This window comes from Asparagus officinalis, chromosome 5, assembly GCF_001876935.1.
Source record: "Asparagus officinalis chromosome 5, Aspof.V1, whole genome shotgun sequence".
Classification (NCBI taxonomy): Eukaryota; Viridiplantae; Streptophyta; class Magnoliopsida; order Asparagales; family Asparagaceae; genus Asparagus; species Asparagus officinalis.
This window is the reverse complement of record NC_033798.1, coordinates 3,361,470-3,380,673: the sequence shown is the minus strand read 5'-3', so window position 1 is coordinate 3,380,673 and position 19,204 is coordinate 3,361,470. Positions and strand designations below refer to the sequence as shown.

The 19,204-nt window shown below is 39.6% G+C and overlaps 3 protein-coding genes and 1 long non-coding RNA gene across 4 annotated transcripts; all 4 read left to right on the top strand.

Moving 5' to 3' along the window:
• On the top strand, positions 2,992–3,929 carry LOC109840022. Its single transcript, XM_020408518.1, has 2 exons — positions 2,992–3,826; positions 3,889–3,929. The coding sequence occupies exons 1-2, from the start codon at positions 2,992–2,994 to the stop codon at positions 3,927–3,929; spliced, it is 876 nt and encodes a 291-aa protein (XP_020264107.1).
• On the top strand, positions 3,955–4,590 carry LOC109839939. The gene is made up of 2 exons (XR_002246768.1): positions 3,955–4,036; positions 4,216–4,590. It is a non-coding gene; the product is annotated as an uncharacterized LOC109839939 (long non-coding RNA).
• On the top strand, positions 7,903–11,631 carry LOC109840011 (probable pectinesterase 55). The gene is made up of 5 exons (XM_020408504.1): positions 7,903–8,108; positions 8,244–8,439; positions 9,530–9,727; positions 10,312–10,550; positions 11,247–11,631. The coding sequence occupies exons 1-5, from the start codon at positions 7,903–7,905 to the stop codon at positions 11,428–11,430; spliced, it is 1,023 nt and encodes a 340-aa protein (XP_020264093.1). The 3' UTR covers positions 11,431–11,631.
• On the top strand, positions 12,032–14,666 carry LOC109843464 (probable pectinesterase 67). The gene is made up of 5 exons (XM_020412392.1): positions 12,032–12,340; positions 13,095–13,257; positions 13,341–13,547; positions 13,761–14,008; positions 14,485–14,666. Exons 1-5 carry the CDS (start codon positions 12,057–12,059, stop codon positions 14,639–14,641), a joined length of 1,059 nt encoding a protein of 352 aa, XP_020267981.1. The 5' UTR covers positions 12,032–12,056; the 3' UTR covers positions 14,642–14,666.

The following is a 19,204-nucleotide window of genomic DNA, read 5'->3' as shown; positions in this document are numbered from 1 at the left end:
ATCCCTAAGACTAACATAATTTTCATCCATCATCGCATAAAAACAATTCCAAGGCTTCAATATAACTACAAATTCAAAAATATGTTCCATTTTCTACTTGCAGAACACATACAACTTGGGCGACGATACTCCTATAATCCAAGCAGTAGCAGCACTGATAGGAGGAGACAAGGCCTCCTTCTACGATTGCAGTTTCATCGGTAACCAGGACACACTGTGCGATTACTTAGGCCGCCATTACTTCTACAATTGTTTTATCGAGGGGGCTATTGACTTCGTCTTCGGGTTTGGACAGTCCATATATGATGTATGTCCAGTGGTACTAAGTTCAAGAATAGGACCAAGTATGGATGTAGTAGGTTTTAGGGTTAATTGCAGATTGACACCCATATGTAGTTCTATTGTTTCTGACAGATTCCCCAAGTGATTCTTTTTGACTCTTTCACCCACATATAAAGTGAAAATTGTTTTTTTTAATACAAATAGACCTTCTGAGTTTTCTCCAAAAAAAAAAAGACCTTCTGAGGTTAAAATGAGTCAAAAAATAGGGAGTATATCTGCACCAATAGAACTACTGTGGGTCTATCTGAAATTAACCTGAACTCCGGCTAAATTCCACTTGAACCAAAAAACTAACCTCAAATTTACCAAATATGTGTGATACGGGTTTATATGTAGTTAGTATAGTTAAGCTAAAATACATTTGTCTACTTGACTGAATCCATGACTAACCTATTCATTTTGCTATTCGTTTTCGCAATGCAGCACTCCACAGTTTCGACCCTTGCAGATGCGCAGAGAACGGGCTACATTACAGCACAGGGACGGATGGACCTCAATGCTAGTGGGTTCGTGTTCAAGTACACTACAATAACAGGAAGTGGAAAAGCCTACCTCGGACGGGCATATGGTCCATACTCAACGGTTGTCATTTATAAGACATACATGAGCAATATTGTCGTCCCTCAAGGTTGGGATGCTTGGGACCGAGTTGGCAAGGAGTATGATATGGTCCCCCTATCATCTCTTCACTTAAGTTTAGAGTGAATTGCAGATTATCCACCACATCTAAACCTTCAGTCGCACTTATCACCCCTCAACTATTTTCATCGCACTTGATCACCCGGGATTGACATATGAGAAGGATGAATTATAGATAACCCCCCTCTCCCTCATGCATTGAGGGTTGAGAGGGGTTATCTGAAATTTACTCTTGTTTTTTATTTACTGGATGCATGTCTGCACAATTATGATTTCTGATCTGAGATGCATAATGCTACTTATAATGTTAGAATAAGACTAGACCAGGCCATCAATATCTTAATCTTAAACGCTACCTGCCATCTTCACACTTGATAACTGAATGCATAAACAAACCATGCATTAGTTCTAAATCATTCAATACATTATAACGCTAAAACTTCTTTGGTGCAATTTCAGGAGCTTATTTACCTATGCAGAGAGTAGCTGTCGAGGTCCAGGTTCGGATCTTTCCAGTCGAGTGAAGTGGGAGAAAAGGCTCAGTGATCAAGAGTTGGAGAACTATATTAGCATCAAATTCATCGATCGAGAAGGCTGGCTGCTTAAACAACCGTAGCAAGGGTTCGTAGCGTCTCCCATATCTATTTTGTAATAAATGTTGATCACCCCTCCATGGGTCGAAAAAACTATCTAATCATTGTTTACCATCAAAAGCGCTTTCTCTAATAAACATCTTTGAATTGTCAATGTGCTAGAACTTGCTTTTCATTCATATTGGAAAGTGATAGGAGATACGCAGAAATTCTAACAGCGAATTACGTCACAAAGTAAATGTAAGTATTTCACTATCTATTCCCAAACTTGCCCACATTAGACAAACCCAACAAAAGTATTATCAGTGTAAATTCTTCTTATTACATAGTCTACAATACAAGAGAGGTGTTAATTGAATTCCATCTTTTTACATTAACAACCATCTTCTACTTCTATGTGACAAGTTGTCACATACACAAATCACTGGGGTGCCGTGGAGGGTAGGGTAATAATAATTTGAGGCGAAAAAAAAAAGAATATGAGATCCGAGCGATTCACATTAGACCGTGCACGTCAAACATAGGCTTCTCTAGTACAGATATGTCCTATAGCTTTGCATTCATAGATTCATGACGATGCGATTGTACATTATTTGTTGAACAGGGATTCCAGTTACTCTGGTCAGATTTAAGATTAGGGTTAATTAGCAAAAGGCAAATATTTAAGGTTAGCTAAAGTTTAGGTTCTATTATGTAAAATAACAAAATATTATTATACCAACAGAATGATTCTCACTCAATAATACAGCGCAACATGGAAATTTCAGTAATTAAGCAAATCGAGAAGCACATAAGGATATAACCGGATGAGAAAATAAACAGAAATTGGCAATAAAGAACAACTAGAGGTAGTAAACTCAACTTGAGTAGTAAAAGTATTACCAAATGAAGAAACTAAGGGCAGCATGCACGTCTCTAATATCCAAAGAACTAGCAAGACAAAAGTGCAATTCCCTAAATCATGAGGAGCGACATGTTTCTTGGAAGGATATTTTTTTGCATATATATCACCAAATATATCATATTTGCCCCCCAAATCTATATATTTGCTAATTTACCCTCCAAATCTTTCAATTGGTTCTTCCTACACCCTCAATTTTCAGTGTCACTAATTCAGGGGGGTAAATTAGCGAATATCTTTGATAGAGTTTGTTGTAACCAAACTCTGGTTGTGATCTGCTCGTGATCTGCTCAGCACAATTCAGTTGTGCATGGTTATCCAATAACCAGTTTGTGATGATAAGACTAGATATCTTATGTATCTCCTCATGTATATCACCTGTAACTACTCATGTATTCTACAACAATATAAATCACAATGATCACTCACGATTAAAGTGAGTTAGCCCATTTACAAAACTCTGTTCTTGAGATTCTATATGGTATCAGAGCAAGCTCGATCCAATAATCCATCACCATGACAACTTCCAGCTCTACTACCTCCCCTACATCGTCCTCATCATCTGATTTGCCCACTGCCTCGCCTCTCCCCAATTTCGGTAATATTCATCATTTTCTTTCTTTAAAGCTAACTCCAACAAACTACTTGCTATGGAAAACACAGTTTCTTCCTTTGTTAAGGAGTTTCGATCTCCTCGGATTAGTGGAAGGCACAGATCGTTGTCCTTCCCCTTCCATTGTTACTAGTGAATCTGGTCTGTCATCTTTAACTCCAGCATACACTGCTTGGGTTCGCAAAGACCAACTCCTTCTCAGTTGGATCATCGCTTCACTCTCGGAAGAAGTTCTCCCACAAGTTGTTGGTCTTGCAACATCTCATGAAGTATGGCAGGCTTTACACCAAGCTTTTGGCTCTCCGTCACACACTAGAATTCTTCAACTACACACTCAATTGCAAAATCTACAAAAAGGAGATAGTTCTGTCTCCTCCTACTTGAGCAAAGCAAAATATCTTGCTGATGAACTTGCTGCTGCTGGTCAACCCATGCCTCTTGCTACCTTTAATGCTATTGTCTTTAATACCTTGGCTGCTGAATACGGTGAGATGATTTCAGCCTTGTCTGCCAGGACGGAACCAGTCTCTTATCCTGAACTTTGTAGTTTGCTCGTTGGCCATGAAATTCGACTCTCAGCACAATCTGTTGCAGTTCCCTCAATTGTTCCTGCAGCGAATGTTGCTCATGCTCAACATGCTCTACCGAACATTACTAATGACAATCGCTTTCACCGTGGGCGCGGCCGTGGACGTGGTCGTGTCTCCTCTAACCGTCGTGATCCTTGCCCAGTTTGTGGTGTGCACGGCCACAGTCCTTATCGTTGTCGATTCCGTCATCGTGGTCCGCCCAATCCTCAGGCAAATTCTGCACAATTTCAGCACTCATATGCACCTATTGATGATTGGTTTCCTGACACTGGTGCTACACATCATATTGCTCCGGACTTCAACAATTTTCTGACATCTGAAGAGTACAAAGGAGGAGATCAAATTCAAGTTGGCAATGGTAAGCGACTGTCCATATCTCACATAGGCTCAACTCATATTCACTCTTCTTCAAGATCTTTTAAACTTTCAAACGTTTTATGTGTTCCATCCATTACTAAACGTCTTCTTTCTGTTCATCAATTTTCAAGAGATAATAATTGCTTTTTTGAGTTTCACCCTTCTTTCTTTGTGGTTAAGGATCAAAACTCAAAAGCAATCCTTCTCAAAGGACCGAATGAAAGCGGTCTCTATCGCTGGCCTCGTCAATCTCCTTCCAATAAAGAGTCCTCTCCTTCTACTTTTGTCAGTTCACGTGTTTCTTCAGATCTGTGGCATCAACGTCTAGGACATCCAAATGATCGAATCGTGCAACAAGTTCTTCACAGAACCAAGCTTCCCTACTTGCCACGTTCTCAAACAAATAAATGTCATGCTTGTTTTCTTGGAAAATCCAGTCGTTTGCACTTACCTCCTACATGTACTAGAAGTAATGGTCTTTTGGATCTTGTGTTTAGTGATGTATGGGGTCCGTCACCCATACTCTCTTCTAATGGTCATAGATATTTTGTTTTATTTGTTGATGACTACTCCAAATTTACATGGTTGTTTCCTATTAATCGCAAATCTGAAGTGCTTGATATTTTTATTCGTTTTCAGCAACTTGTGGAACGACAATTTAATTGTAAAATCAAGTCATTTCAATCTGATTGGGGGGGTGAATATCGCAAACTATCAACTTATTTTAAACAATGTGGTATTTCCCATCGAGTTGCATGTCCACATACTCATGAGCAAAACGGCTCCGCAGAACGAAAAATTCGTCACACCGTTGAAATTGGTCTCTCTTTACTTGCTCATGCTTCTGTACCTCATCGTTTTTGGCACTTTGCTTTTGAAACGGCTATCTATCTTATTAATCGCTTACCTACATCAGTTCTAAAGGGCAAATCCCCTTTTGAAACCATATTCAACGTTGTTCCTGATTATCAATTTCTCAAAGTCTTTGGTTGTGCATCATATCCCTTTATCCGTCCTTACAATAGTTGTTCCTGATTATCAATTTCTCAAAGTCTTTGGTTGTGCATCATATCCCTTTATCCGTCCTTACAATAAGCATAAATTCGCATATCATTCAGTCCGTTCCCTTTATCCGTCCTTACAATAAGCATAAATTCGCATATCATTCAGTCCGTTGTGTATTTCTAGGATATAGCCCTAGTCATCTAGGATATCGTTGTCTTGATCGTCACAGTGGACGTATTTACATTGTTCGTCATGTGCGCTTTGATGAGTCCTCATACCCATTTAAAGATGACTCCATTCTTGGAGCTCCTCCACTTCCATCTACACAACATCCTTGGCTCTCCGTTGCTGTGCCTTGGTCCGCTCCAAATTCACCTTCATCACCGTCATTCCCACAACCTGTATATCCAAACCATCCTTCTTCTACTCCAGTTCATCCTACGATGTCAGCTACACCACACCTCTCTTCATCTCAGCGTACAGTTTCTACCCCTTCTGTACAGTCGCCATTGAAGCCACGTGAATCTGGACCTCTTTCATTGCCTTCTAGCAATGCGACTATCCCAACTCACCAGATGGAGCTACGTTCGAGAAAGCCTACAGATTATCGACAACTTGCAGGTTTACGTAATTCTCGAGCGCTCTATGCTACGAAGCACCCACTTCCAACTGCACTTCTTTCCCAAAGTGTAGCAATTCAAGAGCCAACGTGCTTTACTGAAGCTAATAAAAACCCACAATGGAGAGCAGCTATGTCAGAGGAAATCTCGGCACTCCTTTCAAATGGCACATGGAAATTAGTGCCTCGATCTCCATCCATGAACATTATTGGGTGCAAATGGGTGTTTAGGCTAAAATACAAACCAGATGGCAGCATCGATCGTTACAAGGCACGTCTTGTTGCGAAGGGGTTTAATCAACAAGAAGGGGTTGATTATACTGATACTTTTAGTCCGGTGATCAAGCCTACAACTATTCGCACAATTCTCTCTATAGCAGTCTCAAAAGGATGGCCTATTCGTCAAATAGATGTGAACAATGCCTTTCTCCATGGTCATCTCTCAGAGGATGTTTACATGTTACAACCGCCAGGCTTCCTTGATAGTAATTACCCTCAACATGTTTGCAAGCTTCAACGTTCTTTATATGGTCTTAAACAATCACCAAGAGCATGGTTTCATCGCCTCAGCTCCTTTCTTCTTAAGTTAGGATTTATGGCATCCAAGACAGACGCATCATTATTCATCTATTCTCATGAAAATATATCATTATATGCACTGGTATACGTTGATGATATCTTGCTTACAGGAAGCTCCCATTCGGCACTCACTCAACTAATTCAGAGTCTTGGTCACGAATTTTCTTTGAGAGATCTTGGTCCTCTTCACTACTTCTTGGGGGTTGAGGTTATTCAACATCCAAAAGGAATAATCCTCTCTCAAAGGAAGTATATTGTAGACCTTCTCACTCGCACAAATTTGGAAGGAATGAAACCTGTTCAAACACCTTTATCGACTACAACCAAGCTCACTCGTACTGGTACCTTATTCAGCGATCCATCATTGTATCGTCAAGTGGTTGGTGCTTTGCAATATGTTACTCTCACTCGTCCAGATTTGGCATTTGCGGTAAATAAGGTATGTCAATTTATGAGTGCTCCGACTATCGATCATTGGCAAGCAGTCAAGCGCATTCTAAGATATCTGAAGCATACAATATCTCACGGCTTGTTTATCTCTACATCACACTCCCTTGATCTTCATGCATTCTCAGACGCTGATTGGGCAGGTTGCCCAGATGATCGAAAGTCCTCCGGCGGTTATGCTATTTTCTTGGGAAATAATCTTATTTCATGGTCAGCTCGCAAACAACGTACAGTTGCTCGGTCCTCGACCGAGTCTGAATATCGTGCACTTGCTAATACAGCTGCAGAGTTGATATGGCTTCGATCATTGCTTAATGAACTGAAATTTCCACTTCAATCTTCTCCAACTTTGTGGTGTGATAATCTAGGTGCAATATATCTTTCTGCAAATCCAATTTTTCACGCTCGCACTAAACATATCGAAGTGGATTTCCATTTTGTTCGTGATCAGGTGGCAAAGGGCTGGTTACACGTACGTTTTATATCGACAAAGGATCAAATTGCTGATATTATGACGAAGCCTCTACCGAATAAAAGTTTCGCTGCTATCCGTGACAAGCTGTGTGTTCGCCACTGTGAACCCTCAGCTTGAGGGGGCGTGATAGAGTTTGTTGTAACCAAACTCTGGTTGTGATCTGCTCGTGATCTGCTCAGCACAATTCAGTTGTGCATGGTTATCCAATAACCAGTTTGTGATGATAAGACTAGATATCTTATGTATCTCCTCATGTATATCACCTGTAACTACTCATGTATTCTACAACAATATAAATCACAATGATCACTCACGATTAAAGTGAGTTAGCCCATTTACAAAACTCTGTTCTTGAGATTCTATAATCTTGGTGGAGGGTAAATTTGTTACGTTGGATAACATGATTTTCCTCCTTAAATATTGGAATTTAAGTACCAATCCAAAGAAGGAAAGGGGAGATCCAATATATATGGTAAAGTTTGCTAAAACTTTGAAATGTGAGTAAATACTACAATACATGTCAATGTGAAGGATCTAGTATGTAGGATCGCATGAATTGCCCTCATTGGATATTGAATCTAATATCCAAAGAAAGAAAGCAAAATCAAATTTTAGCATGTTCACAAATACACATTATTAAACTCGGACCTTGGAAGTTTTAACAAACTATGATCAAGTTTCTTGAGTATAAATGTACGTAGCTCTCTACTACTCACACTTCTCCTTTTTCTATTAGCTGAAGATGTGCAAGCTTCACTCTTTGTTCTTCCTTCTATTTTCAATCTTCTCCTATATTAAACTCTCTAAAGGATCCCAGCCAATTTCGAAAACAATAACAGTTGATCTCAACGGTCTTGCTGATTTCAATACCATTCAAGATGCCATCAACTCTATACCAGATAGCAACAATGAATGGATCAAAATCCACATAAATCAAGGGACTTACACGTAAAAATCTGTATCCAACACTTCTCAACTCCTTATACTCATTTTCTTCATTGGCTTATCTTGTGTTATGAGATTTTTTTTTTTTTTTTTTTTTTTTTTTCTGGTTTTTTTTTTTTTTTTTTTTTTTTTTTGCAGAGAGAAGGTCACCATTCCATACCAAAAAAGCTATATAATTCTTGAAGGCGATGGATCAAATGAAACTTTCATTCAGTGGGGTGATCATGAACCAATAATTAGACCGGATTTGGATGCAGATATCAAAATCTCTTGGAACACTGCGACTTTTCTCTCTCTTGCAGATAATGTTATTCTCAGTGCACTCACTTTTAAGGTATTGCCTTACAATAATTTATTTCTTTTATTTGTTATATGTTTCATTAGGATTGTGTCTTTGATTCTTTATATAACTTCATGAGAATTAAATAGAGTTGGAGATTTATCATGATTAGGAGATTAAATCTCATCATGATTAAGAGTTTGAATCCTATTCTAATTAGGAAGTTAGACTAGAGATAGAGTTTTGGTTTTCCTATATATATTCTTCTATTATTGGAGGAAAAACCAAGCATATGAGATAGAACCAATATTCTTGTAATCTAGGGTTAGCAGAGGACGTAACCTGATTCAAGAATATTATGCGAGAGGCGAGAGTTTCGTAGTCTTTGTCCGTGCAAAAGATTACATCATGAGGAGAGGGTTTCGCAGTCTTTGTCCGTTCAAAAGATCATAAGGAGTGTGTTTTGGAGAGAATATGAGAGTTGATTATGTATGTGAGGTTGAGAGATTGAGAGACGAGAGTTAAGTGATTCCTCTTGTAGTTCTCCCTGATACATAGTGGATTTCTCGTATTGTTACCCCGTGGACGTAGGTCGAAGTTGGTCGATCTAACCACGTAAATCTCGGTGTTCTTTCTTCTTGATTGTGGTTGTTTTATATCTTGTTGATTGTGGGTTGGCTTCCAAGTTGTGCAGATCGTAGCAGGCGGGGAGACTAAAATTCCCCAACAATAATTTCTTTCTTTTATTTGTTATAGATTTCATTATTGAAAAAAAGAGTTAATACAAGAATCTTGTAGTTTGGACTATATATGGATATATGAAACGAAGTAGTCTAGCACTCTAGTGCTATTTTTTCTTAGAAAAGAGCATGTCTATGATGTGCGCAAGGTATGGTTCCTTTCAAAACATGAGAAATATTTGTATCATGCACAAGACATGATGTTTTAATTATGAGGGCATGCTTTCAACACGTATAAGATGCATGATACTTGCACACGTCAAAAGCGGTAAACCCATTGCACTTGTGCATTAAATTTATATACTCTACAAACTATAGAAATAGATGATATGGTCTACAAACTTGTACAAACTTAAAGGAGATGGTGATTTCATAGTAAATGATGGATTGAGGTATATTTGCAGAATACATATCAAGATTTGGATAACCCACAAAATGCGGTAGCTGCTCTCATAAATGGTGATAAAACCTCAGTATATGGTTGTAGCTTCATTGGAATCCAAGATACTTTATCCGACCTTTGTGGACGACATTATTTCAGAGACTGTTCTGTTGAAGGAATTGTAGACTTCATTTTTGGTTACGGACAGTCCATTTACGAGGTATTCATCTTCGTTCTTTATGTTAGGACAAAATATTCATATATTATTGGAATTACTGGTGGATTGTGGATGTAATTTAATGTGATTAGCTAAGTAAATCACCCTTAAAATATCCCTTTTCTACGCAACCTTTCTTAATTGCATATGTTTTCCTGTCTTGAGTTTAAGTTGTATTTTAATTGTGACAGTCAGAGTTCAGTCAAAACATAACAGATCTATCATGAAAATTTCAAGGGTTATTTGAGGATAGGCCCCCTTTAGCATTGTTTGAAACTTACCACCTCTCTAGTTTTACTGTTGCAGATAGACCCGTGTGAATTTTTTCTGACTATTTTACCCTAAAAGAAAGGGAAATTTGTTTTCTGACAAATAGACCCTATGAAGGTAAAAGAGTCAAAAAATTTCATTCAAGGGGTCTATATGTTCAGCACAACAATACTAAGGGGTTCTATCTGCGACTAAACCAAAATTTAATGAAATGTTTCTTGGACATATCTCAAACTAACAATTACAAAGTTTCTCAAATAAAAAATAGTCCTTTTTATTGTTAATTAAATCTGTTATTTTTTTTTTCTTATGTGCAGGGTTGCACACTAAATACGGTGTCTAGCGGTGTGCCTGTGGGTTATGTAACTGCACAAGGAAGGCAGCAAAGCAATGACCCAAATGGATTTGTGTTCAAAAATTGCCATATAGGGGGTTCTGCAGAGGCATATCTAGGGAGAGGATGGGGAAATTATTCAAGGGTTTTATTTTACCAAACCTACATGGAAAATATTATTGTTCCTAAAGGGTGGATAGATTGGAGAGCTGGGTATGGTGGGTAAGTACTCTCTCCTGAATACGCACATACGATTAGAATACATATATCGAATCAGAAGAAAATACGGATATGAATACTGTTATTTTCTTTGTCATTGGATACAGATAATAGACTGTGTGTCAATATTCAGACAATGACTAGATGGCCGAAATTAGTTTAGCCATGGAGTAGTTGATATCAAGCCAGTTTTTTGGCGATCCAGAAATCTAAATCTTAGATATTCTTAGGCATGTCTAACATAATTATAGCATGATTCTAGTTTTGTGTCACCTTACTTATTGTTTACCACGTTACCTTTTCGTTTTTGGGACTTATTATCTGCATTCTTCATTCCAATATGTCTCTGACTGTTCTCCTTCCATCTGACCCATATATGCATCAGATTTTAGCAGATATGGATATGAACTTTTTACGAATGATAAGCAAATCATATTCATGTCCATGATTAGTAAACAAATAAATATACGGTATGAATGTATATGTATCTGGCAGCAAACGCAACACTTCTGTCTACACTGGACATAGTACTAAAATTTTGAGCTTGGCCTCACGCATTGACAACAATACATGAAAGAAGACTAAAATATGTATCTGTGAGTTACAATCATGAAATTATTGAAGGCCTTGAGGAAACTACAATTAACGAAAGTTGATTGGAAAGAGGACACTATTAACAAAAAATTAGTTGTTTTGCAGGAATTTCACGACTTTCGCAGAATCTGACTGTATTGGACCTGGTTCAAACACTTCAGGCAGAGTAAAATGGGAGAAGGAACTCAGTGATGACGATGTTAAGAAGCTTACAAGCATATCAACCTTTATTAATTCTGATAATTGGCTTGACCAACAACCAAATGACTATGGCTATACTTCTGATTGAAGTATTCATAAAGGAATGTTGTGTGTAGATATTAAGATTACACCGTGTGGTACATATAGCATTATATGCGAGTATAGTCAATAGTGTACTATTCAATCTAGAGAGGAGATTGTTTTCTGCTTAACATTTGGATCATATTATGGTGCAAGTATATTTTGATTCTTCTTGTATGTAAATTAAAATTTATAAAGATTTTAAAGAGAGACATTAAAGAAAAACATGAAAGGAAGAAAACACCGAGTTTGTTTGGTCATATCATACCGGCATATGTTGATAAATAAAGAAGATGTCAAGTGACAGAGAGTTTCTATTAGAAATGGAAGAATCTTCAGCAATTGAAAACTCTTTTATTCATGAAAATAAAGAAAAGAATAAGACACAAAATTATCTGTGGTTGGCATTAATTTACCTTATAGTTATGAATCCATTTTTAGTTCTCTCAAAAAATAACTCCATATTTAGATGCAAAATAGTTTTCTTGCCAGTTTGAACCAATTCCCGCTTTTCTCTCTCTGCCTTTGAACACAACCAAAAAAGACAATACCTACATTAACAAAAAACCGACAAGCACTTTTAATGCCTCCTCTTGAGAAGATGGAAATCTCAATCCAGAAACCCCTAAAAAAATGTCAAAATTACAATCACCTTCATATATTCTCATCCTTTTCTTCCTCTTTGTTCTCTCCCTTTCTTCCACTTTCGAAATTGTCTCTGCTGGAGTTCACAAAAAGAAAGACTTAACCAAGAAAGATTTAATTGATGCTCCTCTTTTAGACTCAAAGATTAAGACGAATCGAACAATTCTAGTTGGCCCAAAAGAGAGGATTAAATCAATTCAAGATGCCATAGATAGAGTTCCTAAAGGGAATTCAGAGTGGACCATTATTCACCTTCGAGCTGGAATTTACAGGTAAAAACATTAATGTCTTATCGTAATATGACAAATATTCATGGTAAGATATCCTTAGTTATGTTAATGGCAGTTGCAAATATGAAGTTTTACATTTCAAACATGAAATATGCAAGTGTAAAAGGGTTGGCTGCGTATTATACATGAGAACCCCATCCTATTAAACCTGATGTAATTGATAATGTGAGATATACATAATGTTTATATCTCTAGAGAAAATTCCTTCCAATAAATATGCTTTCATGATTATAAATGTTAACAATGTTAGGCTATTAGTGACTTCTTTCTTTAAAGGATTTATTCATCATTTCAACTATCTTTTTTCTGGATGATAGAGAGAATGTTGTGATACGTAACGGTTTCAGATATTTGACTAGGAGAGTTATTTCGTGATACATAATGGTTTCAGATATTTGACTAGGAGAGTTTCAATTGCAAAATAGTTTCAGATATTTAAGAGGGTAAGTTCTGCATAAAGTTTTCTTACTTATGTTATCTCCAATTCATCATTTTGGACTGGATAATGTTATCACAAATATAAACAACCTTTATGTTTAGAATATGCAAATGCAACTATAATAAGATTATTTGCATATTGTACATAAAATCCCATATCCTACAAAAAGATATATTAACGAGCTGAGATAATACAATGTGTATATATCTCAGGAAAAAATCCCCATGATAAATATGCTTCATGCTTATACCAGAATTTCTTCGCAATTCTCATTTGTAATTTTCTCCTTTATGTCAGAGAAAAGGTTATGATACCAAAAAACAAAGAAAAAATATTTCTCAGAGGAAATGGAAAGGGAAGAACAGCGATCGTATGGAGTGATGGTTCCTCTGATAACTCTGAGTCTGCTACATTCACCGTTCACGCGAATAATTTCGTCGCATTTGGAATCAGCATCAAGGTTAATTACTTTACTCAATCTCATGCAATATTCTCATAGAACAATTCCAATGAAAATCTACCATAATGTTGTATTATTATCAGAACGATGCTCCTCTGTCGGTTAAGGACACACCCTTCAATCAGTCTGTAGCGGTGATGGTTGCTGGAGACAAGGTGGCATTTTATCACTGTGCATTTTATAGTCCTCACAATACTTTGTTTGATAACAAAGGGAGGCATTATTATGAGAGCTGCTATATTCAAGGAAATATTGACTTCATCTTCGGCCGTGGCCAGTCTATTTTTCAGGTAAAGTTGTTTGTATTAGTCTATAGACTTATGGCATTTGTATCTCATAACAACTTTGAAGTTTTGATACGAAAGGAAAAAATTTTAAAGACGGATCAGAAAAATAAAAAAGTATCCTCAGCAACTTCAGTGATACATATCTGATATCTAGCATACATTTGGTACTGTAACCATAATATTTTCTCTCTTTTCCTTTGTATGTCAAACCTTCAGAGCTGTGAGATATTTGTGCTCGCCGACCAAAGAACGAAGATCCTTGGCTCAATTACATCACATTACAGGCAATCAGCCAAAGAAAAAAGCGGCTTTGTTTTTCTTGAAGGAAAAGTGTATGGAACTGGCAGTGTATATTTAGGACGTCCACGAGGAGCTCATTCGCGCGTAATTTGGGCAAAAACTTATCTCTCAAAGTGTATTGATCCTCATGGATGGACTGATTGGAGTTATGATGGACATACTGAGTAAGTTACTCCTTAAAAGCTCAGCGCATAATTCATAATGAGGTTTATTGTGTATATATAGACCCCTCGCTCTTTAGACTTAGTACATCTCCAGTTTTACTGATGTAGATAGACACCTGAGTGACATTGTTTCATGGAAAAATATACACCCGTCAACAAATTTTCGGTCAGGGTTTACAATATAAACTAGAGGGTACTAAGTTCAAAACAACAATACTAAGGGGATCTAAACTTAATTAACCCTTCGTAATAATAAGGCTAAATGTCAGAAAACCCCCTTAGCTNCCCCCCCCCCCCCCCATAACATTCAAAATATCAGAAAACCCAAAAACTTTGTCCTGTTATTGAAAATCTAATCCCATGCACACAATTACAACCAGCTATGCTTGCTTTTCTTCAGATAGTTAGTTTGGATCAATATTTAAATTCTCTCAAACTCTCTCAACGCAATATTTCCTTAATCTGATATTGAACAGACAAGTACTCCAAGGAGAGTATCAAACCAAAGGTCCCGGCGCCGACCCAGCAGGCAGAGTTTCATGGTCAAGCCAACTCGGAGAAGAAGAAACCGCTCCTTTCATGACTGTAGATTTCATCAATGGAAAAGAATGGCTACCAGCTTATAATCACTAAAAAATCATTGTAATTAAACTATACTGTGTACATATGTATTTCACTTGTATAAAGTTTGATTTATATATATCAATGTAAAATGACATTTGTTCTATAGCGTACATTTTCTGTGCATATTTTTACATATTTTAGGTTTGGTTATGTACTCGAGTTTCTATTTTCTCATTGAGTACATGTCACTAGTGAAGATGCTAATACGCACTGTGGCTGTTGCAATGCAAGTGTCAGCTAGATGCAATTGCAATTATCATAATATTTGTTACGTGTAGTTGTAGGTATTGTTATTTAGTTCAATTGAAATTTATACAATTTGCAGTTGCAGTTGCACGTACTTCTTTTAGATATTTTCATTTACTTCTTTTAGATATTTTCATTTATACAATTTGCTATTACAGTTATAGTTGCACGTATTTCTTTTATATTTCTTTTAAACTTATGTTGAGATGGTTATAAGTGGATGGCAATTTAAACCCTGTTTATATCTGAAATGTTGTGCGCGGCGGAAGCTTTCTAGGGCAACACGAACAATACTCGAACTAAACCACAAACAATATGCAAACCACAATCACAGCAAGAACACACAATTTACGTGGTTCGGCAAGTTGCCTACGTCCACGGGGCAAGGAGGGGGGAGTTCTTTCTACTAGAAATCAAGAGAATACAAATAGGGTTACAAATCTCTCAGACTAAACCCTAAAACAAAACTCTAGATCTCTCAAAGCTCTCTTACAATTTGATGCAATGATTCTCTCTCTTTGGCTGCTCAAATTCGTCCAACCTCTACCCTAAACAAACAGGTTTAGGTATATATAGAACTTACAAAACGAACCGGGTCGAAAACCTGAAAAACTGATATCCGCTTCGTCGGTCGACCGGACCGGTCGACCGCGATCAATTCCGGTCGACCGGCCCGGTCGACCGACCAGCTCCCAGTCGAAAACCCAAAAATCCAGAGAACCCCTCGGTCGACCGCACCGGTCGACCGACCACCTTCCTGACGCACAGTAAGCTTTGTGCACGAATGCGGTCGACCGGACCGGTCGACCGCCGCCTGTTGAGGTATATATAGAACTTACAAAACGAACCGGGTCGAAAACCTGAAAAACTGATATCCGCTTCGTCGGTCGACCGGACCGGTCGACCGCGATCAATTCCGGTCGACCGGCCCGGTCGACCGACCAGCTCTCGCCCCCCGCCTGTTTTTCCTGATTCTGCTGCTGCTGATGCTGAAATTCCTTCATGAAAGAGGCTCTTTTTGAGAAATATTTAGCAAAAACGACCATTTTGCTAAATATTTAGCAAAATCGACTTTTTTTTGTTATATCACTAAGTCTGATTAAAAAGAGGTCGATTTTTGCAAAATATTTGTTGTGAATTAACGTCGCTGTTTGGCTCAGAAGCCTGCTCAATCAGTCCGATCTTCTTCTCCAGTGCACCACCAAGAACACAAAGGGAGGGAGAAAAGCAACTATTACACAGTCTCTCTCCAGATCTCACAAAGAGGTAAAAGCACAGAGCTTTGAAGGAGCACAGAGCTCAGGTAGGGGAGAGGATCGCACAGCGGGTAGAAGCACAAAGCTCACAGTCTCTTCTTTCTTCTTCCTCTACTTCCTCTCACCAGCTACTACCAACCCATTACCCTTATATAGGGAAGGGGGCAGCCGACATGGGAGAGGCTAGGGGATACGGGGGAGGAGGCTAGGGTTTAGTGTTAGTCTAAGTGTGTAGACCCAAAGCTGCAATCGAAAAGACGAAGAAAACAGTCAGAAGACTGTGCGGTCGACCGCAGTGGCAGAGCCGGTCGACCGCGTGCACTGCAGGAAACTGAGAAGTTTCTGTCGCTCTGGCCGGTCGACCGGCGTGGCCGCTGCGGTCGACCGCAAATGTGCACAGGACCCTGTAAACAGATTTTTCTCTGGCCGGTCGACCGGCCTTGGCACGGCGGTCGACCGCGAATCGCCCAGACAGTTTCCTGATCTGTTTAGGAATCTGTTTCAACCAGGATTCTATATATACCCCAAACGATTTTAGGGTTTGTACTACATCAAAAAAGAGAGCTTTTTGACTGCAAAGAGAGAGAGAATCTCAGAGAGATTTACCCCTTGTTTGAGAGCTTGTATTTTCTTCTTCAATTAATAGAAAGATTGTGTGGTGTGGCTCCCGAGGACGTAGGCACGTTGCCGAACCTCGTTAAATCTGTGTGTTCATCTCCCTTACTGTTTTTGCAAGTTAGATCTTTATTTGTGGTTTTATTCCTACTTTCCTACTTTCAACACAAGGTCCGGAAGGGCAAGGGTTCGATTGATTGTTTCGAATCCCCAACAACTGGTATCAGAGCTTCGTTCAGCAATTTGTGTGAAAGCCATGGCAGAGGAAAGCAAATCAAAGATTGAGAAGTTCGACGGATCGGATTTCGCCTACTGGAAGTCGCAGATGGAGGACTATCTGTACCAGAAGGACTTGTATCGCCCGCTTCTGGGCAAGGAAAAGGGAAAGAAGACGACGGAGTCAGATGGTGATTGGGAGGTACTGGATAGGAAGGCTCTAGGGCAAATCCGGTTGTCGCTCGCCAAATCAGTAGCCCACAATATTCTGAAGGAGAAGACGACGGTGGGGCTTATGGAAGCGCTCGCGAAGATGTACGAGCAACCGTCGGCAGCAAACAAGGTGCATCTAGTCAAAACTCTTTTCAACCTCAAGATGGCAGAAGGACGGTCCTTCACGATGCACCTCAGCGAGTTCAACACGATTGTTGATCAACTTATCTCCGTGGACATCACGTTCGATGACGAAGTGCAGGCCCTTCTACTACTATCGCAGTTGCCGGATAGTTGGGCAGGTTGTGTGACGGCAATCAGCAATTCGGCGGGGAAAGAGAAGTTGAAGCTGAATGAGGTTGTTAGCATGATTCTATCCGAGGAGGTTAGAAGGAAATCGTCCGAATCAGAAGGTTCAGGTTCAGCCCTAAGTTTCGAGCAGAGAGGCAGAAGCCAGAAGAAAGGGAACCAGAACAGGAATCGGTCGAAATCAGTGAAGAAGAGGCCGAACTCGAAGGTTAGGTCTATCAAAGGGAAGTGTTGGAACTGCGGCCAGGAGGGCCATATGTCTTCGGTCTGTAAAGCACCAAAGAAGGATGCGGGTGAGCAGGAGGCTCATATCGTGCAGGATGCCTTGATCCTTGCTATGGATAGCGATTCTGATTCTTGGGTCATCGACTCAGGAGCTTCTTTCCACGCCACTGCAAATAGGAAACTACTTCAGAACTATGTAGCAGGGGACTTTGGTAAAGTATACTTGGGGGATAATGAACCTTGCAATATTGTTGGAAAGGGCGACGTTCAGATACAGATAAAGGGCTCTAAGTGGAACTTGAAGAACGTGAGACACGTGCCGAAGCTGAAGAGGAATCTTGTTTCGGTGGGACAGCTTGGAGCAGAAGGCTACGTTTCGACATTCACCGGGGATTCGTGGAGGATCTCCAACGGTACGATGGTTGTTGCCAGAGGCAACAAAACGGGAACTCTCTACCTCACTTCACATGCGAGTGACACCCTCGCAATTGCAGCTGGCAAGGAGAGTACAGATCTGTGGCACAATAGGCTGGGGCACATGAGCGAGAAAGGGATGAAAATTCTACATTCACAAGGAAAGCTAACCGGGATCGACACCGTGGAAGTCGGGGTTTGTGAAGACTGCATCTTTGGGAAGCAGAAGAGGGTTAGTTTCCAGAAGGGTGGAAGGCCACCTAAGGCTCAGAAGCTAGAGTTGATTCATACAGATGTATGGGGCCCAGCCAGTGTGTCTTGGCTGTTCGAGATACTACGTCACCTTTATCGACGATCACTCGAGGAAGGTGTGGGTTTACTTCATGAAGCACAAGTCAGAGGTGTTCGAGATCTTCAAGAAGTGGAAGGCCATGGTCGAGAACGAGACAGAACTGAAGGTGAAGTGCTTGAGATCAGATAATGGTGGAGAATACGAGCTGGAGGAGTTCAAGAGGTTCTGTGCTACGAATGGGATTCGCTTAGAGAGGACTACTCCAGGGACGCCGCAGCAGAACGGCATTGCAGAGAGGATGAACAGGACCTTGACAGAGCGTGCGCGGAGCATGCGATTACATGCAGGTCTGCCTAAGACATTTTGGGCGGATGCGGTACATACAGCAGCTTACCTTATTAATCACGGGCCATCAGTTCCATTAGATTTTGGGATTCCAGAGGAGGTTTGGAGTGGAAAGAAGATAAATCTCTCACACTTGCGGGTATTTGGTTGCGTGGCTTATGTTCATATCAGTGACCATGTCAGGGACAAGCTAGAAGCTAAGTCACAGAAGTGCACATTCATTGGATACGGCATTGATGAGTTCGGGTATCGCCTTTGGGATGAGAAGAACAGGAAGATCATCAGGAGCCGGGATGTGATATTCAATGAGGAGGTGATGTACAAGGACAGGGACAATGCCAAGGATAGCCAAAGCAGTGGGAGCAGCACTACGGATACAGGTGGATCCGAGTACATGGATATAGAGGAACTTCCAGATAGGGGTGATGATGTTTGTTCTGA